The 25290-nt window shown below is 36.3% G+C and overlaps 2 protein-coding genes across 3 annotated transcripts; one reads left to right on the top strand and one right to left on the bottom strand.

Moving 5' to 3' along the window:
* Positions 1-7852: 7852 nt before the first annotated feature.
* LOC129870902 (uncharacterized) lies at positions 7853-8917 on the bottom strand. Its single transcript, XM_055945782.1, has 2 exons — positions 8642-8917; positions 7853-7924 (listed from the first exon to the last, which is right to left on the bottom strand). Exons 1-2 carry the CDS (start codon positions 8915-8917, stop codon positions 7853-7855), a joined length of 348 nt encoding a protein of 115 aa, XP_055801757.1.
* A 974-nt stretch (positions 8918-9891) lies between these two features.
* Positions 9892-17816, top strand: LOC129880468 (small ribosomal subunit biogenesis GTPase RsgA 1, mitochondrial). Of its 2 annotated transcripts, none has more exons than XM_055954507.1 (5): positions 9892-10675; positions 15727-15948; positions 16045-16239; positions 16356-16549; positions 17356-17816. In XM_055954507.1, the coding sequence occupies exons 1-5, from the start codon at positions 10010-10012 to the stop codon at positions 17540-17542; spliced, it is 1464 nt and encodes a 487-aa protein (XP_055810482.1). In that variant the 5' UTR covers positions 9892-10009; the 3' UTR covers positions 17543-17816. The 2 variants fall into 2 exon arrangements, with proteins under 2 accessions (XP_055810482.1, XP_055810481.1); XM_055954506.1 differs by having other exon boundaries at positions 16042-16239.
* Positions 17817-25290: the final 7474 nt, after the last annotated feature.

Here is a 25290-nt window from a genome sequence, read left to right as displayed (position 1 = left end):
GATTAGCCTATTTTAGGTTGCTTGATTGATGTTTATGGTGGTAGAGAGATTTGCACCATAGTATTGATTTTGGGAAGAAACTTAGTTTATGTAGGCGTTGTTGACGGGTGTCTCTTTGACTTAGTATCCTTCTCTTTTGTAACACTTATTTTGAAGCCTTGGTGTAATATTACCACCTGGCTAGGCTTGTGAATTACTGTTGCATCCTATTTCTGTATTTAGAGGTAGAATCCCCTGTTCTTTCTTTTGTCGTATAGTGGGGCTAACTGTTTTTGAAATCTCGAGGTTGTATTCCCAGTTGGATCTAGAGGTATTGACTGACTAGCTGAGCACCTGGTTCCTCATTTCCTCATCCTTGTTACCCAGTTAGGGTTGAGTTCCCTTTTGGGCCTTGTAATTAAGTTAGAGGAGTAGAGTTGAGATTTAGGCCTTGATTGGATGATGGTTGCATTTTTTTGCCCAATTTTCTTGCTCTAGAAGATAAGGTGCTTGTGGCGTTATTATTTTATATGATTGTGTATGTTATTTGGGTGTTAGTGATGGCATGCATTGCATTGGATCACTATTTTTCTCACAGATGTAGTCGACTCTGGTGCATGCAATAGAGCGGAAATTGATGATCGGATATAAAAATTGATATCTATATAGATATAAGACCTAGATCAGGACCAGATGGGTATATAGGGGCATTTCTAAGCCCCCCATGGCGATCCTAGAGAGGCGCATGGGTCCTACTTCCTAGTTGAGACTGGAAGTAGATGTCTATATCTTGGTATGAGGCACTTGGTACAAATGTTATTACTGGTTTTATTGCATGACTTTAATTCATATATGTATTTTCTATCACCGGCATAGTTATTTGTACTCGTCGATAGTTGGGATGCTGTGCGGGATTACCTATTTATGAGTGAACTTCCTGGGCATGCAGGGTCTTGGGGGGTATTGTCTTACTATTTTTGAAGTTGTGGAAGTATAATGGGTTGTCTCTTATTTGAAGGTAGTTACTTACCTTGATCTTATTTATCTAACTTTTTATGTAGGCATTTAGTTGATACGGCCCTTTGGGCCTTTGTGTGATATCTGTGTTTCCTTCGGTTAGAAGGTCATCACTAAGTTGTTTTCCCCTTTCATAGTGTGTCATCGCATTTAGGTCTTGGGATGGCGCCATCAGGTATGTCCTTTGTTTCCTCTCTCTGTGTTCCTTATATCTGATGCTTCATATTGCAGGCTTCTATATTATTCTTATTAGTTACTTGTGACATATACTCCTTACTTAAATGTTCTTTATACTTGCTTTATCTTTGGAGCTCAGTCGATCTATGCCTTTTGAGTGCCACTTGTTGGTACTCTGCACCTCACAGATCATAGTATTGGTTTTCACTACTAATTTGGACATCGTACGGAGAAGCTCTTGGATTTTGGAGACTTGGATGAGCTCTTGGAGTTTAGAGTTGCCTATCTCCTTCTATGTTGGACTTGAACTAGTATTTATTTTGTATTTGGAGACTGTCTGTATTACTATTTACTATTGTGGTCTACTATCTCCTTTTATGTTGAACTTGAACTAGTATTTATTTTTGTATTCGGAAATAGTCTGTATTACTATTTACTATTGTGGTATCTGAATTACTATTACTAATTATTATTATTATTATTATTATTATTGTTATTATTAGTATTATTACTACTACTACTACTACTACTACTACTACTATATAATTATTATATAATTTCATGCATATAGGAATGATGCAGATTGCCTTTAAGCCTTTAACTTTTAAAGGGTTGCCAAAAACCTTTCTAGCTGCACTTAGAGATGCTAAGAATCTAAATGTTAGACAATCATTAATGGGTTCTATTGAATCAACTGTGGCGTATGGTCCAGTTTATTTCAATACACAACCTAACCTTCAATTATCTTTGTCTGATGTTAATATTCTAGATGCATTAACATTAAATGTTAAAACACATGGTTATAACTATGTTCCAGGTTCTGAGTTAATATGTTTATCTTATAGAATCTATTTCAAACTGTTATCTAGTTTGAATCCTCGATGTAAATTATATGATACATCTAACCAGACTATATTTTACTAAATTAAAAGTCACTACTAGAAGACCTATTAGGTGGGAAGAAATTAATTTTCCAACTACATGGACTTTAAAATCAGTTATACCGCCCCATCAAGTTAACAACAACTTGACTAATAGTGAGTATTCTCATATAACTCAAAATCCCGATGAAAAAATATGCATCCAGTTTTCTGATAATAAATCTCTGATTTATAAAACCCCTATGTATAATAGAAGGTCATTTTCTGGATATAGATCTTTGTCTGAGATTCAACATATTTTTTCCATTTCGTCTGAAACACCTGTATATGGTCCATCTCATAATAGAGCTTTATCTTTACATACTTTAAGTGATACTTTGAGTGAAAAATAGATTGAAAGAGTTAAAATTGACCCTGTTACTAATATTGTACAGGCTACTGATAAATTATCTTATTTAGATCCAACTGCATCAGAAATGAATTTTGACCCTAATGAGGGTGTTGATAGAAATAAACTCTGAATTATGGTGACAAACCAAATAGATTTTAGTCCAGGATCCCTGGCACGTCAATATATTCAGAAAGAATTTCATCACAATAAATGGAACAAGATTAAAACTTAGTCAAGATGATTTAAATAATATTTCTCAAGAATTTTATGAATTTTGTGCTGTACATAATCAAATTATGTACTTTGTTCCGTGGTTTATAACAACTTATTTACCTTTATATGTCAAGGTATTAGAACAAAGAACCTTTAAAAATGGAAGTGGTAATCTTATTAAAGTCGTTTACCCTCCTCAAAATCCCTTTATTTTACCAAATAATACTGGTCTCACATTCTCAATATTTCAAAAATTCATTGATAATAATGTTGCTAAAATTAGCATACGTGAAATAAATAATTTAATTGCTCAAAATAATTATTTAAGCCTTTATGTTAAAGTTATGGGAGAGGATATTAGTTCTCTTGATGGCAAACTTGATGAATTAATTATTTTGGTTAAATTCATTAATAAGAATCAACCGCCTAATGCTGCCTCTTCGTCTGATAATAAGACAATTCTTTAGACTCCTACTCATATTCAACGACCTATAGAAGTTAAGGAATTTAAATCAAAGTCTTTAACTGATCTAGAAGCTCTTCTTGATAAGAAATTAGCAAACTTAAATGCTAAACCTATTGGTATTATAGACAACTTTCCAATGGAAGAAGATATTTTGGAACTTAAACCGTTTCACCATAGAAGTTATAAAGCTAAGAAGAAAGAGAAAAATAGAAGATATGCTACTAAACCCTCAACGTTGACCTACTATTACCCTCGTCCTACTCGTCAAGACGTCTTAATAGAAGAAAGAGACTGGATTCAGTCTAGTATATCATCTAGTGGTGATCAAATTTATGAATGGAATGTTGATGGCTTAACTGATATGCAAGTCTCCATTTTTTTACATCGAATATTGATGTATGCTACTATTTGTAAATCTACAAGGCATAATGATGACCATACCACCTGTAAAATGATAATAGCAGGATTCACTGGCAAATTACGAGGTTGGTGGGATAATCTTTTAACAAACGATGCTCGTACATCCATTACTTCTTCCATAAAAAGAGAAGTAACAACAGAGGCAGTTGTTTTTAAAGAAGGGACATCCCAAAGACCAGTCGAAAATGTTCAACAAGATTCTGTCTATACACTGGTTCTAACCATATTAGAACATTTTAATGGTAGATTTACCAATCAAAATGAGAATCTTCAAACACTTCTAAATGGACTCCGTTATAGACATTTAGGTGAATTTAGGTGGTATAAAGACACCTTTTTAAGTCGCGTAATGGACTTACCTGAAAGTAATAATATTCATTGGAAGACTAAGTTTATAGATGGCCTTCCTCCTTTATTTGCAGAAAGAGTTCGAAAAACTCTTAGAGGAACTCATTCTGCTATTCCTTATGATGTCTTTACTTATGGCCAATTAATTGACACTTGCACTCAAGAAGGATTAAATCTGTGCAATGAGCTTAAACTAGCTCAGTAATTAAAAACAAAAAATAAAACAGAAAAGTCTCAATTAGAAGATTTTTATGCTCAATTTGTTGTTGCAGGCCCTTCTCATAAATCAGGTAAAAAATTCAAAAAACATCATCGTTCTAAGGAAGATAGACCTTATAAATATCGCCATAGTAAAGAAAAATGTGAGGCAAAAAGAACTCACCGTAAATCTACTAGATTTACAAAAAATTATTCTAAAAGAGATCATAGCAAAATAAAATGCTACAAGTGTGGTCAATATGAACATATTGCTCCAAATTATAAACTACAAGTGATTCATAAGAATCCATAAACTTTGATGATAATTATGTTTATCACCCTTTAATCATGATTGTATGAGAATTGTACTTATCACACCATAATAACTTCTTGAATCATCACTGAAACATCATTATAACTTTCATCAATCATTTATAAGTCTCAAACTTCTTTCATAAAAGCTTTCTTTGAAAATCATTGAAATTCATGATCATAATTCATTAAAATCATCGATGAAACTAGCTTTATGCATGGACATTTGTAAAAAAACTTAAATTCATGCAATTAATATATAATCATGCTTGTAATAATCATTGAAGATAAGTAAAAACATAATTGAAACAGCCCAATGCAATTTATCAATCTAGGGTTAGAAAATAATTGAATATTGAAGAGATTTTTGAGGAAAAACCTTGGTACTACATGGTTGAAAGGAACCCATAGATCAAATTCCACATATCTTGATGAATCTAGCTCTGAATTTGTTAGAGGAGACTTGTGTTCTTGAAACCCTAACTTGAATTGAAAGAGAACACCTTGATAGAATTGCTTTGATTGCATTAGGGAATTTTAGAGAATTAATTGGAATAGAAGGAAATTTGAATGGTTGAAGGATTTATAGGTTCTGAACGTTGCCAATAAAGTATCTAGATACATTGAATCAAAATTGGGAAAAGACCACAATATCCCTTATTAATTAATCTTAAAAGATCCTATGAATGGGTTTCTACGAATCGTAACAAGTTTTATGACTCGTAGACTTAACTCGTCATGTTGGTTTTGAAATCCCCTGAGAACTGAATCTTTGAATCAACCCTACGACTCGTTCTTATGAGTCATTAAAAGTTTTATGGTTCGTAAACCCAATTCGTCCTATAGGGTCTAAGAAACTTGCAAACTTGAGTCTCTGATGTTTTTTTACGGTTCAATATTACGAGTCGTCAAATGATCTATGAGTCTTCAAATTGACTCGTAGACTTCTCCTCAAACTTAACCATCCTTTCTTCTTCAATACTAACCCTACAAGTCACTCCTACGACTCATAGGTCGTAGACTTGAGGACAGTCTAAATTTTTTCTTGAATTTTCCCTCGTTTCATCCTTTCAACTTTCAGAGTCTGACAGTAATAGCATCCACCACAGCAAAATATTTCCCTATATAATCAATGTTAGACCTTTGCGAAAACACTTTGTGCCACAAGTTGTACTTTATATCTTACGACTTCAGCTTTTTCATTTTATTTTTGCACAAAAAATCACTTGTACCCCATTGGCTTGACATCTACAGGTATTCGGACTATTATTCCTAAAACTTCACGTTTTTCAAGTGAAGTCAATTTCTCTTGAATTGTGTCCTTTCATTTCGGCCAATCATTTCTCTGTCTACATTTATTGACAGATTTTGGTTCAAAATCCTCCTTCTATTGCATAATTTCAACGACAACATTATAAGTAAAAATATTAAAAATATTTTCAACCATAATATTATTTTGAATCCACCTTTTTCTCATCGAGATATAATTTATTGAGATTTCTTCATTCTCATTTTCAGTTATTTGGACCTTCTCTGTGGTCTTATAATTTGTTATGTCTCGGGGCTCTTCTTGAGCAATTTTCTCTATAGTATGATCATCTTGATCATTTGTTCATTTTCTTTTTCGAGGATTTTTATCTTTGGAACCAATTGGCCTTCCACATTTTAAAAGTGGCCTAGACTCATTTGCATTAACAATTTATCCTATCGGGGCATCAACTCGAAATGGAGCATTCACAACTGGATTATAACATTTAGTAACCCTTGGAAGGTTAGTAAATATATCTGGCAGCTGATTTGCAACAGTTTGCAAATAAATTATCTTTTTAATATCTTGCTCACATTGATTTGTTCGAGGATCTAAATGAGATAGGGATAATGAATTTTAATCTATCTCCGTTTCCAACAAATTATGTTCTCCTCCTAATTTTGGGTCTACCGATTCATCAAAATTACAATCAACAAATCTTACCGTAAATAAATTTTCTGTCATAGGTTCCAAATATTTTACAATAGAAGGAGATTCATACCCAACATACACCCCAATGTTCTTTGGGGATCCATCTTTGTGTGTTGTAGTAGAGCAATTGGAACATATACCGCACACCTAAAAATTTTAAGATGGAAAATATTTGGCTCATGACCAAAAGCCAACTGTAATAGAGAGAATTCATGATAACTAGTTGGTCTTATGCACACAAGTACTACTGCATGCAAAATAGCATGCCCCCATATTGAAACAGACAACTTTGTCATCATTAGTAATGGTCTAGCTATCAATTATAGACGTTTAATCAATGATTCTGCTAGACCATTTTGAGTGAACATGAGCAACTAGATGTTCAGTTGTTATCCAGTTGACAAACAATAATCATTAAAGGCTTGCAATGTAAACTCACAAGCGTTATCAAGACGAATTATCTTTATTGCATAATCTGGAAATTGTTCTTTTAATCTTATTATTTGAGTCGATAGCTTCGCAAAAGCCATATTGTGAGTTGATAATAAGCACACATGTGACCATCTTATAGATGCATTTATCAAAACCATATAATATTAAATAGTTCACATGGAGGATGAATTGGCCCACATATATCACCTTATATACGTTTCAGAAATGTGGAGGATTCAATTCCAACCTTAGTTACTGATGGTTTAATAACCAACTTTTCTTAACAACAAGCAGCACAAGAGAATTCCTTTGATTGAAGAATTTTTTGATTCTTCAAGGTATGCCCATATGAATTCTCAATGATTTTGCATATCATATTAAATTAGAATGACCTAATCGGTCATGCCAAATGATAAAATCATTAGCATCAGCAAACCCTTTATTTATCATGGCATGTGATTCAACCATACCAATACATGTATGGTACAATCCAGAGGAAAATGCGGGTAATTTTTCATGCACATACTTCTTACCCATTTTATTGTAGTAATATAAAGGTATTCAACCATTCCTTCATTGACAGTCTCAACATGATAACCATTTTGGCGGATAACCTTAAAACTTAATAAGTTTCTTTGAAACTTACTACAGTACAATGCATTGTTAATAATTAATATTGTTCCCCCAGGTAGTATTAAGATCGCTCTTTCAGAGCCCTCGATTAATTTTATATTACCAAATATTATATTAACATAAACCTTTTTCATAATCAAATTAGAAAAATATTTCTTTTCTCTTAGAATAGTGTGAGTTGTAGCAATATCAAGTAGACACATATCTCTATTACTCATTTTGGATCCAGTTGAAGATTGGAGAATTTTATTTATATCCATAAAATAAAAGTACATCATGAGAACTATGAAAAAGCCAATAACAATGCAAGGAAATTTAAGTACTTTTTTTTAATATAAAAACAACATAAGAAAAAATATAACAATTAAAAAAATACATAAATAAAATAACAACATAATTATTTTCCCCAATAAAATGATCAAACTTTAGTTTTGATCTCCAAAGAAGTCTTCAACTTCCAAATGAGTAATATCATCAAGGCCATTAAAGTCATCATCCTTCAAACAAAATTTTCTTCAATATTGTCATCATATATTTTTGAAGGCCCTACCTCAACATCATTTTCATAAGTCAAATGTGACCCTCTCCCCCGAGTATTAAAAGAAGAGGCACCATTTTTATTTTCTTTTCTTTTGAAAGGAACTTTGATAAAGCTCAACAAAATGTTCAGACGCTCGACATTCATTCTTTCAATGGACTTTCATGCCACAACGATAACAATTGCCTCTTGAAGGATTACTTTGAGAACTATATTGTTCTCCCTTTTGTGGTGACCACCACCACATGATTATTATACCGTCCCCTTCCATTGTCACGCCCACGTCCACACACATTGTTATGGCTCTGATTTTCATTGTGGTTTTTTTAGACTGATCATGTGCTTCTACTTGATTTTCTTTCGGTAATGGAACAATTCCAATGGGACGGACTTCATGATTTTTCAACAAAAGAGTGTTATGTTCCTCAGCCACAAGAAGGCATTAGATCAACTCAAAATACTTTTTAAATTCTCTTTCACGGTATTGTTGCTGTAATACCAAATTTAAAGCATGAAAAATTGTTAGAGTCTTTTCCACCATGTCCTCATCTTTTATATCTTCCCCACATAATTTTAATTGGAAAATAATTTTGTATACAACAAAGTTGTATTCACATATAGTTTTATAATCTTGTAACCTTAAGTGAATCCACTCATAACGAGCCCTTAGTAATACCGTTGCTTTAAGGTGGTCATACCATTCCTTCAAACGAGTCCACAATTCTAGTAGATCTTTCACAGTCCGGTATTCAACCTTCAATCCTTCATCCAGATGATGAAGAAGAAAAATCATGGCCTTTGCTTTGTCCTGATTCGACGTTGTATTACATCCGGTAATAGTTGCACCAAGACCCTTAGCGTCTAGGTGAATTTCAGCATTGAGAACCCATGAAAGATAATTCTTTTCAGAAATATCAAGTGCCACAAACTCAAGCTTTGATAAATTCAACATGATATAACTATCATAAAAAATAATACAAACTAGACTAAAATAGTGAGTGAATAAACAGTTTATTTATTTATTTTCAGAAAGTAAATTCTTGTATATTTTTATAAGTAAAATTCTTAGATAAAATCTTTTCATTAAAATTAATCAACAATATAAATAATTCACCATTTTCAATGAAAACACTAGGACTTGTAGTCCCCCCCCCCCCCCCCCCCCCCACAAAACAGTGACCCCTTATAGTAGAAAAAATGTAGCCATAATTTAATAACTTCAACATTAGATTGTAAAGGGATACCTTACTAGAAATGTTGTTCAACCTTGAAACTTCGTGCAGATAATGTATTGTAAGCTCAAGAACAAAAGAACAATATAAAGATGAAGACAAGAAGAATAATATAAGACAGAGGAATAATATAAGATAATTTTTTTTCTTTCAAGTGTATTCAACATCATTCTCAATACATCTATTTATAGTATTACATTGAGGAATATCAAATGGTGTCATAAATATGACATTAAGCTTTGAGAACGAGGACATTACTACCCATAAATGATAGAATTAACCTAGGAGGTATGATCATCTAATTAACCACATTATCAACAACATTATTACCCATAAAGGAGAGAATTAACCTAGGAGTTATGGTCATCCATTTAACCACCAAATTATAGAGGGAATTAACTTAGGAATTATAGTCATCCATTAACCACCAAATTATTTACAACACTAAATAAAATTTTGATTTTTAAATATTTTTATTTACTTTTAAAGAAATATACTCCTCATCATTTTAAATGGCTCATTTTTTTTTAATTTGTCTAAAAAAAGTTCACATTTCTATATGCATGTAACTTAGTTTTCTTTTTAAAAAATTTTGTATTAAATTAAACTAGGTAAAATTAGAACGGAGGGAAGTGACGTCCTTTTCAAATATCACCTTTTTGTGTCCAAATTAAACCTGCATAGTTGGTATGTCCACGACGTCTCTTCACACGCGAACACTGGATTCCACTCAGCGACCCTTCCCAGCTACACTACAAAACCTCACATTCTTCTCTGTTCTAAAACTTAACTGTTCCTTTTACACAAATGAAATGAAGATCGCTTCGTTTTCACTTCTTCGACTTCCTTTCAACTTCTGCGCCACTCGCCACCGCTTCTTCTCCGCTTTCATCGTCTCCGCCGGCCGTCACCAAAACCCTAACAATGTCTCCAGGAAGCTCCAACAACCGAATAGAAATATCCTCAAAGCTCGTGAAACTATCAATAAACATCTCTCTACTCTTGCACCGATTCTTTCTCAGGAAGACAAGCCTCACCTCTCTCACGACCAAGCCGTTGGAACCGTGGCCTCTTCACAAGCCAATTTCATGCGCGTTATCGTCCAACATATTCCTCCAGAAACTTCTGTGGATCCTTCTGGAAGCTTCAGTAAGGGTTCGGGGGAAACTGGAATGGAGTTGTTGTGTGTGGTGAAGGCTGTGTTGAAGAAGATTAAGAGGAGAGTTTTGGTTGGGGATAAGGTTTTGGTAGGTTCAATTGATTGGGTGGATAGACGCGGAGCTATTGAAAATGTGTTTCAGAGGAAGACAGAGATTTTGGATCCTCCTGTAGCTAATGTGGATCATTTGCTAGTGTTGTTCTCTATGGATCAGCCAAAGATTGAGCCATTCTCTCTCACTAGGTTCCTCATTGAAGCTGAATCAACCGGAATTCCTCTCACTCTTGCGTTTAATAAATCAGAACTTGTTTCTCAAGAGGTTAGACATAACAAACGCTGATATATTCATTCCACATGTCTTCGCGCATTTGATTAGTTGACAAGTACTTATTACTTGGATAAATTGAGTTGCTTGCTAGTAATTTTGATTTGCCACTAGTAGATGATCTCTGCTTCCAAATAGTAACCTATCGATTAGATGAATACATTGTTATATCAATCAACTACATCCAGAGACGGATCCAGTATTTGAGCATGGAGGGGGCACCAATATCGAGGAAAAAAGTCACCCGTGCCTCCATGGACATGGTCATTTTTAAATAAATAACAACATAAACAAAATGCAGTCACAATATACTCCAACCATATAGAAAAGGACTAACAACAACAACAACAACAACCCAGTGAAATCCCACAACATGGGGTCTGGGGAGGGTAGAATGTACGCAGACCTTACTCCTACCAAGGTAGGACGGCTGTTTCCTGGAGACCCTCGGCTCCGTAAAAGCATAAATGCATAAAAAAAATGTTAGATAAGAATAGGAAATTAAAAGCTTTATGAGAAAAACAACAAACAAATAACGAATAGATAACAAATAAATACAAATAACAAATAACGATTAAATAAATAATGATAGCGTCACAGGTAAAATAGAGTAATCAAAGCATAGAAAGTAATAAATAATAACAGAAATAACAGAAATCAGAAGTCAAAGCGCAAGAGATCGTAATGCACTACTACGCCTATGAATAGAGAAGAATAACGAGACTATGAACTAGCATTCTACCCTAATGTGGGTCCTCCATACCCTCCTATCTAAGGTCATGTCCTCCGTAAGCTGTAACTGCGCCATGTCCTGTCTAATCACCTCTCCCCAATACTTCTTCGGTCTACCCCTACCTCTTCTGTAACCATCCATGGCCAGCCTCTCACACCTCTGCACTGGGGCATCTGTGTCTCTCCTCTTCACATGTCCATACCATCTCAGTCGCATTTCCCGCATCTTGTCTTCCACCGAGGCCACTCCTACCTTGTTCCGAATAGCCTCATTTCTAATCCTGTCGCTCCTGGTGTGCCCACACATCCATCTCAGCATTCTCATCTCAGCAACTTTCATCTTTTGAATGTGAGAAGTCTTAACTGGCCAACACTCCGCCCCATACAGCATAGCCGGTCTAACCACCACTTTGTAGAACTTGCCCTTAAGTTTTGGTGGCACATTCTTATCACATAGCACTCCGAAAGCGAGCCTCCATTTCATCCACCCTACCCCAATACGATGTGTGACATCATCGTCAATCTCCCCGCTGCCTTGCATGATAGACCCAAGATACTTGCAACTACTTCTCTTTTGGATGGCCTGAGCACCAAGCCTAACTTCAACGCTAACCTCCTGAGGTGTCTCACTGAACTTACACTCTAAGTACTCTGTCTTTGTCCTACTCAACTTAAACCCTTTAGACTCCAAGGTATGTTTCCAATCCTCCAGCTTAGCATTAACTCCGCGGTGAGTCTCATCGATCAGGACTATGTCATCCGCGAAAAGCATACACCATGGCACCGCATCTTGAATTTATCGCGTTAATCCATCTATCACTAAGGCAAATAAAAAAGGACTAAGAGTTGATCCTTGATGCAATCCCATCACCATTGGAAAGTGCTCTGAGTTCCCTCCTACTGTCCTTACCCTGGTTTTGGCTCCCTCGTACATGTCCTTAATCACCCTAATGTATGCCACAGGTACACCTTTAGCCTCCAAACATGTCCATAGTATTTCTCTTGGGACTTTATCATAAGCCTTTTCTAGGTCGATGAATACCATATGCAAGTCCCTCTTCCTCTCCCTATGCTGCTCCACCAGTCTCCTCATAAGATGGATGGCTTCTGTAGTTGAGCGTCCCGGCATAAATCCAAACTGGTTCTCTGAAATAGGCACGTCTCTCCTCACCCTCATCTACCACTCTTTCCCACAGTTTCATAGTATGACTTAGTAGCTTAATACCTCTATAGTTGTTGTAACTCTGGATATCTCCTTTGTTTTTGTATAGAGGGATCATTACGCTCGACCTCCATTCTTCGGGCATCATTGCCGTTTTAAAGATGACATTAAATAACTTAGTCAACCACTCTAAACCTACCGAGCTCGTGCTCTTCCAAAATTCCCCAGGAATCTCATCAGGTCCGGTTGCTCTTCCCCAGCGCATCCTACGAATGACACTCTTAACCTCCTCGACCTTAATACTCCTGCAATACCCAAAATCGCGACACCTCCCTGTATGTTCTAAATCTCCCAACACAAAGTCTCTGTCCCCTTCCTCATTCAAGAGTTTATGGAAATAGGATTGCCATCTTTGTTTAATGAGGGTCTCGTCTACCAATACTTTTTCATGCTCGTCCTTAATGCACTTCACTTGATCCACATCACGTGCCCTTCTCTCCCGCGCCCTGGCTAACCTGAACAATTTTCTATCCCCACCTTTCTCTTCTAGTTCAGCATAAAGGCGTTCAAAAGCTGTTGTTTTTGCCATCGAAACCACCGACTTCGCCTCCTTTCTCGCTATCTTATAAAGTTCCATATTCGTCCACTTCTCCACCTCATCTGTGCTTTCTATCAACTTTGCGTACGCCATCTTCTTTGCTTTCACCTTTTCTTGCACTTCTTCATTCCACCACCAGTCTCCTCGATGTCGACTACGACTACCAGTCGAGACTCCCAACACTTCCCTTGCCACAGTCCTAATACAACTAGCCGTCCTATCCCACATACTGGTCGCATCCCCATTACTATCCCAAGCCCCCATGACCTTCAACTTCTCTCCCATCTCCAGGGCATTTGCAGTGGTCAAACTCCTCCATCGGATCCTAGATCGATCATCCCCGACCCTCTTATTCCTCATCATCTTGATCCCTAAATCCATCACCAAAAGCTTATGTCGGGTTGTAAGGTTGTCTATCGGAATGACCTTACAGTCTTTGCACAGACCTCTATCGACCTTCCTCAAGAGTAAAAAGTCTATCTGAGTCTTAGCCACCGAACTATGGAATGTTACCAAGTGGTCTTCCTTCTTTGGGAAACTCGAATTGGCTATGACCAACCCAAAAGCTCTTGCGAATTCCAAAAGTGAAATGCCTCCTCCATTTCTGACCCCATAGCCAAAGCCTCCATGCACATCATCATACCCTCCTGAAATAGACCCGATGTGCCCATTGAAATCTCCTCCCACGAAAAGCTTCTCAGTAGGTGGTATACCTCCCACTAACTCATCCAAATCCTCCCAAAAGCGCCTCTTAACCTCCTCTCTTAAGCCCGCTTGTGGCGCATAAGCACTAATAATGTTGAATGTGCTTCCTTCAACGATCACCTTAATCGACATCATCCTATCGTTGACTCTCCTAACCTCCACCACCTGATCCCTTAGATCATTGTCTACTAACATGCCTACCCCATTCCTATATTTCGATCTACCTGAAAATCAAAGCTTATACCCGTCTACCTCCCTAGCTTTAGAACCTACCCATTTGGTCTCTTGGACACAAGCTATATTAATCTTTCTCTTCTTTAGAATCTTAACTAGCTCTATGGATTTGCCCGTTAACATTCCAATGTTCCAAGAACCAACTCTCAGTCTAGACGCTCCTTTAACCCACTTACCTCTCCTTACCCTCGTCCCTGACCCCGTCCCTGAATGAGAACATGACCTTAGTCTACCATCACTATCTAAAGCCACGAAAATACGTAGGAATTAATAAGTTATTCAAAACTTTAAAGTTAGCAAAATGCAACGATAAGTGTATGAACAAAAATATAGGTAAACCGGAGGTACCAACTCCAGTTGAAAAGAACCTGTTCACGCCGGAAAACACTGTTCACGCCGGAAAAATGAAAAACCGCGAGACGACGTCGGAAATCAATAGATCTAGGCCAAATCTGTACAGATCTGGAGGTATTCGTTGGAAAACAAGCAAAAGGAAAGAAAAAGAAAAAGTTTTAGTTAATATCATCATACTTGAGGGTAATATACTTTCAAAAATAGTTCAAATATAGCACATTTCCTACATAAATGACCAAAAGCACACATTCTAATTAAATGTGTTGAACCATACGTCACAAGGACCAAAATCAAAATTTTCATTAATTTGGAGACCAAAAATACAATTATCTCTATATAATATAGAGTTTTCAAATTAAGATTGACCTAGTAGAAACAGTCAAAAGATTATGACCTTGCCGTTGTAACAGGAACAAATACGATAAACTCCAAATAAAAAAGAATACATCATGGCATGTTGTAGCTAAGAATGGATCCCAAGTAACTGAGTATACGATCGCAGTTGAGGGGCAGCAGCGTGCCCATTTAGCTTTTGTGCTTCAGAGGTCTTTGTTTAGTATATGATCATTCTTTCATGGTATATACACGTATATACATAGAAATTTCTGAGGTTAGTGGGTTGCCGTCACCCTCCTCCCAATAGGGTAGGTCCGCCGCTGACTACATCTCAATCCCAAACCTGTTTGGTTTGGTTAAATGAATTATGTGTATCCATTTCACAGTTCAGGTCCTTTGTCAGCACATCACTATGCCTTGGGATGATTCCTAGTGAGCGATTACTTGTTAATTTGTTTATGCATCCTTTTACTTGTCTGTTGTCGTTTCTTCTTTGATTTTCTCAAGTATTAGTTGAATGCTTGATGTTGATTTATATACCATTTCTTAGAATGGGATACACGTGTCTTTGCATTGGAATTACGGATTACCTTTGTAATGGGCTAGGATGTGAGGTGAAAAACATACAATATTAGCTTTTTATATTTTCAAAGAGTGAACTCAAACTGACGAAAGAGAGAAACAAAAGAATAGAAAACACAATTTTAACATTACCAAGTTTTTTTAAAAAATAAAATAGAACACACAAGGAGGATTCTGGATTGTCTATTTATGAAAATGTGTTTTGACTGAGAAAATCGTGTAACATCCAAGCACTATTGACTACTTTTAATGTGCTTCAGTTTTGATACTACTTTCTTCCTTCCTGTTTATATGTTGTGGTGATTTTTCTAGATGCTGAAAGCCAGTGACCAACTTCTGCAGGAAATAAAAGCATGGAAATCTAGGCTTCGTAGTTGGGCCTATGAACCAATCTTTTGCAGTGTTGATTCCCAGCGTGGACTTGATACACTCCAGTTTATTATGAGAGAACAAAAATCTGTCGTTGTTGGTCCAAGTGGCGTGGGGAAATCCAGCCTGATCAATGCTTTGAGAGGCAATAAGCACATTCTTGGTGCAGCCGAAGAGCAAAACTGGTTTGATCCTGTGTGTTTGTCCTTTTTCATCATTTTATATTATGTATAACATTATTTTGTTTAGACCCTTTGGTTTAGTGTTTTCTTTTCTTTATTATGATAGCAGATTCTAGGGAGCAAGTGGTATGAAGAGCAACGTGTGGGGGAAGTGTCAGTAAGAAGTGGCAGAGGAAAGCATACAACGAGGCACGTGTCTTTGCTTCCATTGCCTGATGGGGCGTATCTTGCTGATACTCCAGGATTTAACCAGCCTAGTTTGATTAAAGTGACAAAGAATTCTCTTGCACATCATTTTCCGGAGGTCTGTCCTGATGGCGCTGCTTCGTCTCTAAATTTGTTTATTGTTGCGCAATATCTGAATCAATCTATCTATGTGAGTCTCATGAGTAACTTCCAATCTAATTACTGTGGATTCAGATCCGCAAAATGCTTAAAGATAGTGAACCTGCAAAGTGTGCATTCAATAATTGCTTGCATCTTGGTGAACCGGGGTGCCTTATAAAAGGTGATTGGGAAAGATACCCATATTATCTTCAGTTGCTCGACGAAATTAAGATCAGGGAGGAGTTTCAGTTGAGGACCATTGGAACTAAACGAGAAGGTGATGTTAGGTACGTTTGGAATGCCTCTTACTTTGATGAGATATTTATCAATTCACTCATACACAACTAAAGGTGTAACTTTGTTTCTGAGTTCTTTAAAGTATGTTATATATTTTTTTTATTATAATATCGAATATAAGATTAAAATTTTTCTGTTTGATGACCAAGTATTCGTATAGCGGGTTGCTTAAATTTGGCATTGGTGTTTGTAAAGCTTTTCCATTAAAGGAAACTCACATTAAAAACTCTAAAAGTGCATGTTGCCATCCTTGAATCTCCTGCAGTTTTAATATTTGTATATTTGCTGAAGATACTTTTAGAATGAAGTGCTGATTTACACTTTCTTGAGATTATTATTTTCTAGAAACTGAGATTCCATATGCTTTGCGATATAATTATTACACCGCATAATCCAATGAGAAGGTTTACATTTCTCCACAAATTCAAAGATGGTAAATCAAAGGACATTTTCCTCAGCAAAATTTGTGCTTGGTAGCTTAAACTTGTGGTTGTTCGGCAATTTTTTATTCATGTAAGGGAACTTGTTTTCATCAGAGTACTTGAACACTTTATTCATGGAAGGGTACCTGTTGTCCATCAGTGTACTGTGAAACTAAGTACTGCAAATTAGTGATTAGCCTATTATTATGTTTTTTTGTGCTTCATTTCCCTACTCATTCATCTATTTTTTCTATAATCCTATTGTTAGTCCATTTGCCTGAAATGGTAAGTATATTTCATCTGCGGGGGGTGATGCAAATTATTCTAACCCCGCTTCCTAAAGAAACAGAATATTTATGTAAAACATCTTGCAGGTGCAAAGTAGGAGACAAGGGAGTTGTGCAAGCAGAACCGCGGCTGGATGCCAAGAAATATAGGAGACAATCTCGTAAAAGAGTGAACCAGTCATTACTAGATGAATTGGATGAACTTGATGATGAAGACGATACACTGGAGGTTGACAATCCTATTCTAAGAGCATTGAGGGAAGAAAATCAATAGAAAAGCTAAACAGTTGAAAAGATTCTGAAAATTTTCAGTAGGCAATAGGCATGCATGAATCCACTACACCTCAATCCTTCTTGGCTTGTAAATAGTGATCTTGTAACATCTTTTTTTTAAGCTATAGTGGTCGAATGTATTGCCAAGATGTTGCAGATGACAGATGTTCTGGTTGGCGCTGTGTCTCAATGATGTAACCACAGCGGAAGCTAACACGACCACTTAGTGCAGCATATTTGATAAAAAAGGGGATATGCATTTCCTTCTGCCTCTATTCTTTCCGTCTATGATTCCGTGATTGTTTCCACTACTATTTTGCTATGCTATAATGCATGGTATCCTAATGAATGAAGTGATAGTCGGTACCCTTTATTTGTGTCTGAAGTTGCTGATCGTACCCCTTTCAGTATATTACGAAGCCCTATATTGGAGTTCCCTCCTCTCTTTCAATTGGATGTATGTCCAGTACTGCAAATGGATGTTGAACAAATAACTGTACAAGTTTTACTTCCCTTGGTGTGTTGGGTTGGAAGCTCACAAATAATTGTTTTGGGAAGTGTTCCAGGGCAGTTTGCGAGGAAAATAGCAAAACATATCTTGTTTTAAGATATGACAAATGATCATATTGCATTGCAGTAGTACAAATGAGTAGGAGCGTTCAGAGTTTATCTAAAAATTAACTCATGGAAAATTGAACTAAGTTGATTAATCAAATTAATATATTTTCTTGGTTTCGTTTGGATTTATATTTTTAAAAATCGGTAACCCTTTGGCTTTTATTATTAAACGAAAAGTTGAAGCAAATTAACATACATATCTAATTTTATGATTATTCATATAAAGGATAGCTTGGTGCATTAAAGTTCTTGCTATGGGCGGGGTTCGGAGAAGGGCCCGACCACAAAGGTCTATTGTACGAAGCCTTACTTTGCATTTATGATTATTCATATATAATATAATAATTTTTATAAATGTTTTTCTCATAATTTGCTTTTTCTATTGGTTTCACTGCTAAGTGCGAATAGGCTAATAGTCATAAAAGTTATTAAGAAGGCAAGGGGCATGAAGATCAAAAGCATAGTTACTTCTCCTAGAGAGGATTGTCACAATCTGATTTTTCAGGTCATGATGTCAGCTGTATCGCATCAGTAGGTAAGCCAAATCTACAGTCCTGAGCCAGAGATAATGGGCTATCACACATAAGTGAAGAAGATAACAATAATAATTAAAAGCAAAGGAAAGGGAGAGAGAATAAACTAAATACATAAAATACACCCCAAGACCCGGTAGCAGTTGGTATTTGAGAAACTAATCCAAAATAGGAGTATAATGACAATATAATACACAATAGCCTCCGAAAATAAAATGAAGACTAGCTCTAATTGAAACAAAAGGAGAATGGTTACTTCGAACGCCAGGAGCTCACCCAAATCTCCGAATCCAAAAGCTGCTCCACACGAGGGACAATCAACTACGATAACTCGTACTAGAATTTGCAGGGTGTAGAAGTGTAGTATGAGTACCAAACAAATTGTACTCAGTAGGCATAGACTGACTGAACTCCAAAGATAATATAAGCACACAAAACATGTAAGAAGGAGCATATATCACAAATAACTAAAACAATAACAAGATACTCATAATAAGAACAAACCTAATTCAAGAAAAGAGGAAAAAGAAAAATAAGTAAATGAATCAAGGGACGTACCTGGAGATGCTAACCTGTAAACCAATTCACAAAAACACTCTACGAAGGTAGACAGCTAGACGAAAGGCCAATATAAACGAAACCTTGCACAAAAGAGTCAAATAAAAGAAAACAAGAGCAGTACCTACCTCCAAACAAATAAACCACCCTTTATACTGCCACAAGTAAGCAAATAGTAAAAGAATAACTTCATCGGGCCCCTATGTACCCAGAAGGTACACAATTATAGAATAAACCCGTACGGCCCCCAAAAGACCAATAGGTATAAACAACAACCAATTATGCTGGTGATAGGCAATTTATATGAATGAGAGTTATGCAATAAAATCAGTAGTACCAATAGTGCCATAGTATCTCGTGCTAAGGTATATACACCTACCCCTCAGTTCCGGCCAGCAAGGTCGGACCCATGTGCCTTTCTTCTCCCATTTCGTGGATCACATGTAGAGAGGAATCCATGGGGAACTCAGGAACGTCCATATATACATGACTTATCCCGATCCAGGTCTTATATCCTCAAACCTCTTGGATCCCCTATATATACATATAGTGCTAGAAAATCATTGAAATGATCCACGAGTCTCCGACCTGTCAAGTAAAAAGTGAGTACATCCAAGATTACAATATGTTTCAAGTAGAAAAGGAGTACGTCCTCGACGCCTCATAAATATCCAAAATCATTTTCTCAAAATGATCCAGGTGGTATGACCCTTCTTAAAAGATAAGTTTAGTAGTAAAAAGGGCAACAAACTTGCTTCCTCAAGAAATGAAGGTAACACCAATGCATGCACCGGGATCGTACCACAAAACTCGCAAGAATAAAAAAAATATTCAAATCACATACAATATAAAATGATAAGCACATCACTCTTAGAGCACAAAAACTAACCTGGGATCCAGCCAGTCCTTGATCAAGGCCTCGGACCCAAAATACTCCAACCATCTCAACAACAATAATATAATAAAGAACATCTATACTTAGGCAATAAAAGGAATTATAAGGAAACAACAACCAAAGGAATAACTCAAGAATCTCCACAACTGTCTAAAGGTACCATCCAAAGGAACCAAACACAGCTAACTCTATCCTACGACGATAATATGCATCGAAGAATCCAAGTTCTAATCATAAAATAGGGATTTCACCATAGTTATAGTCCTAAGCAGGGCAAAACCCTCACAAATCCCAACATAACCTTACGGTCCTCGCACTAGCGAAGGACACCAAATCAAAGAAGTTCTCACAAGAAGCCACTATAATAACGAAGGATCAACCAACACTCGCTCTATGTACTAATCACACCGATTACTATAAAGCATCTATAAATAATCCTAAAATGATTAACAACCCTAGGTTAAGGCATAAGAAAAGAATTACCAATCAAAACTAAGGATTTCTCAATACTAAACTAGCCCAAAGTTCATATGGAATCAAGAAATAAGGAAAGGGAAGGGAATATTAAACCCGCCACATACAATGATAACTCACATGGAGTATATGCCAAATATTATCTTATGAAGCACATTCTAAGAACAAATAGACCATAGCCTACCTCAAAGCCCATCATGCGCGTTCCCAGATCCACGAATCAGAAGCTTTGCCTTTATAATTCACCTCTGGTAACCGCCAACAATCGGAGACAGATTCAAAATTGGGTCCAAAATGTGATTGTGGAACTTGCACAGTGAATTCCAAAATCTACTCTGTGAAAAGGGTCATTTTGCCTCCCTGAAATTGTTTCCAAAATAAAACACAATTTGGGGCTCAGAATAGGCCAGAATTACAACAGGCAACAAACCCACCATTAAAGAATACAAAAGAGAGTTGGCAGCCGCTAAAACTCAAAAAATACCTCAAGTGAAGGTCCCCCACAATCCCAGAGTACTCCAAATCATAGACACAAATTTTCCAAACATGATGGATTTCAAATCACCCAAAATGGAGTCTCCTATCTCTAGTTATCAAATTTTCAAGTGGGAGAATAAGCTAAAAACAAGTCTAGTCTTAATTAAAAGACCAGACAAAAGACCTCCGCGAACGCGGAACTAAGGCTGTGAATGCGGTAGTCAAAAGTACAGGATCAACTCTGATCCTTCTCCACGAAAGCGAAAGGCTCCACACGAACACGGAGGGTCGAGGATCCAGCACTTCGCAAACACAAAGCATATGAGCCTGGTCTCTGCGAACACTAACCTAGCATGCAAATGCGAAGACTAAAATCATTGGCCTCCACGAACATGGTCTAGTGCATATGAAGGAGAAGAAAAAAAGTTGGTTGCACTAGCTGATGCACATCAGCTGGTTTGGCCCAACTTGAAAAACTCTAACTGGGTGCTCGGGATTCATTCGAAACTCCATGTATGCAAACGAATATGCTACCCCACCAAAGGTGACATTCTGAAACCAATAGTGTAGTCAAATTTTCCATCTGAGGTTATCTCGATAAAAAGTGAATTCCACATCCAAGTGCCTTTTAAGCTAAAATCCATAAGGGAACTCTAGACCAAAATCGACATTTTATTCTAGACCAAAATCGATATTTCAAAGCTAATATACTGACATAATTTTAATCCGAGCATGTTTACAAAGAATGTTGACCAAAGTCAAACTTAGGCCAAAGCTTAAAGGCTAAAACGCCTAATGGTTCAAACTCACACTAAAAGCCTCAAAACTCAAGCCCGCCATACTACTAGCCTAAAATGACCATTCCGGAGCTGATAGAACCATGAAAATTTCATTCTGAGGACATTTTCATGGAGTTTTGATTGAAGTCAACAGTTCAAACTCCAAGATCTCTAAACTACATAAACGAACATAAAAATTAAACGTAGGATCAGGCGATCGAATTGTCAGTCCCATCAAGATATAAATGACTTGGGATCGTTATAGGAAAGCTCTAAAATCTGAAAGGTTAGAAAATAGCAAAAATGACTTGGAGGGTCATTACAGGAGTGTACAATTCAAACTATCAAGTCAAACCGAATCGATGAACCAAGTCAAACCGACAAAAAAACTTGACTAGTGTTTGATTTGGTTGGTTTGGCATTTATAAAAATAAATCGATCGTTGTTGATTTGGTTTGATATTAACATAAAAAAAGTTAAACCGAATCCAAACCCAAATGATATAATACATTCATGATTTTAATTCTTCTATACACAAAAAAATAGTTTTTATAATATGCTTTGTAAGTATTTTTTAAAATTAAATAATAACTTTTAATATTTGCATATATTATGTCATATTTCGGCTGACTAAAATAAGGAAAGGGAAAACTATACAAATTGAACCCCATTAGGCAAAGTATTTACTCAAATTGGATCAAACCCAAACTATTTACCCGACTGCCCCTTGTTTTATTCGTTGAACAACTCCTTCATCCTTGATACCATTGGAGTATATATATACTTTATTTTCATGAACATACATGTATATTTTAATATGAGAGTAGTTGAAACACGTGAATTCAAAAAAGTAAACATGAGGAACTAATACCTCAAGCTGAAACTATAGCAGCGGGAAAAATATGGGGATACTTGGAGATCATATTGGAGTCGGCTTACCAAGTAGCAGCCTTAACTAACTGATTTCTCCCTAGAACATACAAACAACCTTAGTAACGAAGCACACTATCTTCCTCTTGGGATAAAGCCTCAACAGATTTTTTTTTGAAACCGCTTTCTTCAATTCCACCAAAATCGGATCACTATCTTTTTTCCCTTTACATCTGACACAAGAGACCATTCTGAGCCATTTTACAAAATAAACCACCATCCTCAAAATCAATAAAATGAACACCCAAATGAGCTAGTCGGTGCATATCACAAACCAACTCTTTTTTCTTATCCTCAATGTGAGCAACACTACTCATGGACAATCTACTAAGAGAATCGATAACCACATTTACCTTTCTCAGATGGTAAAGAATACTTATGTCATAATCTTTCGGCGATTCAAGCCACCCTCTTTGGCAAAGATTTCAAAACCTTTTATTTAAACACATATTGCAAACTCTTATGATCAGCAAATAAATCCACATGAACACCATAGAGATAGTGTCTCTATATCTTCAAACCAAACACCACTGCCGCCAACTCTAAATCGTGAGTTGGTTAATTCTTTTCATAAACTTTAAGTTGCCTAGAAGCATAGGCTATCACCTTACTATTTTACATCAAACTAAAATCAAGACTAATTCTTGAGGCATCACAATACACAACAAACCATTGGATCCTTTCTGTAAAGTCAAAAGTGGGGCTAAAGTAAGTCAATCCTTCAACTCTTAGAAACTTTTCTCACAAGATTTGGACCATTGAAGTTTCACCTTTTTCTGAGTTAAAGTAGTCAAAGGTGAAGCAATAGAGGAAAATAATTCCACAAACCATTTATAGTAAATTAATAAATCCAAGATACTCCTAATATCAGAAGGACAAAAAGGTCTATGCTAGTTCTTAACTGCCTCAGTCTTCTTGGGATCAAATTGAATACCCTCACCAAAAATAATGTGGCTAAGGAACGCAATCAATTTCAACAAAAAGTCACACTTGATAAACTTAAAAACAACTTTCAATCCTTGAGAACTTGCTAGACAATCCTCAAATGATAGGCATGCTCATCCTCACTACGATAATAGATCAAAATGTCATTGATAAATATAATAACGAACATATCCAAATATTGCTTCAAACCCTATTCATCAAATCCATAAAAGGTGTAGGCACATTCATTAGTCCAAAAGACATAACCAAAAATTTATAGTGACCATATTGAGTCCTGAAAATCATCTTCGAAAAGTCACATTCCCTTACTCTAAGCTAATGATAGCCCGATCTGAGGTCAATCTTCAAAAAAAAACTAGCACCCTGTAGCTGATTGAATAAGTCATCAATCCTTAGGATGGGATACTTATTCTTGATTGTGACCTTGTTCAACTATCGATAATCAATGCACATACAGAGAGGGTAATCTTTCTTCTAAACAAAGAGAACAAGAGCACTCCCATGAAAAGATACTTGGTGTAATGAAACCCTTATCCAAAAGGTCCTTTAACTGATCTTTCAAATCCTTAAGTATTTCTAGAGCCATTCTACAAGGAGGAATAAAGATAAGCTTGGAATCTAAAAGAAGCTCTATGGCAAAATTGATTTCCCTTTCGGGAGGAATTCCAAGAAGATCATCGAAAAAACACTATTAGAAACTCATTCGCAACAGAAACTAACTCGAGTAAGGTTTTCAGAATTCATATTTCTAACTCGAACTAGATGAAAAATACAACCTTTATAAATCATCTTTCTAGATTTAAGGCACAAGATAAACTGACCCTTAAGCATTGAACTATTACGCTTCCACTCTATGACTGGTTCATTCGAAAACTAAAACTTAACCACTTGGTTCTACAATCATTAGAGGCATAACAAGCATTAAACCAATTCATACCAAGAATGAAATCAAAGTCAGTCATGTATAACAATACTAGATCAACTGAGGTGATTTTCTGAAAAACTAAGATTGGCAATTTTTATAAACCTATTTAGCTAAAATTGGATCATCGACAGGAGCAGAGACTGAGAAAGGTTCTAATAGGATTTCAAGACTGACATCAAACTTCATAGCAACATAAGGAGTCACAAAAGAAATTTGCTTCAAGATCTAACAAAGCATAAACATCAAACTTAAATACTCATAGCATACCAGTGACCATATCAGGGGAATCCTTCTGATCCTACCGAGTCTGAAGAGAATTACAACTTGTTCTGATATTGATGACCACCTAAACCAGATTAAGTATCCTACTGAGCGAGCGACCTGAAGAAGTAAACAAATTCTGCTGATAAACCTCCCTACCATTGCTATCAAGCAAAAGAAAATCTCTCAATCTATGTCCAACCTTACCACAACCATAACATCCATCGTTACCAGCTAAGCATCTCCTAGGATGACTCTTGGCACACTACTAGCAAGTAGGGAAAGTCTGACCACTAGAAGCACTCCCTAGAGGTTTAGAGTTAGACACCCTATCCTTGTTGAGTTTCTAAATTG

This window comes from Solanum dulcamara, chromosome 2 (assembly GCF_947179165.1).
Source record: "Solanum dulcamara chromosome 2, daSolDulc1.2, whole genome shotgun sequence".
Classification (NCBI taxonomy): Eukaryota; Viridiplantae; Streptophyta; class Magnoliopsida; order Solanales; family Solanaceae; genus Solanum; species Solanum dulcamara.
This window is presented reverse-complemented; position numbering and strand designations above follow the sequence as displayed.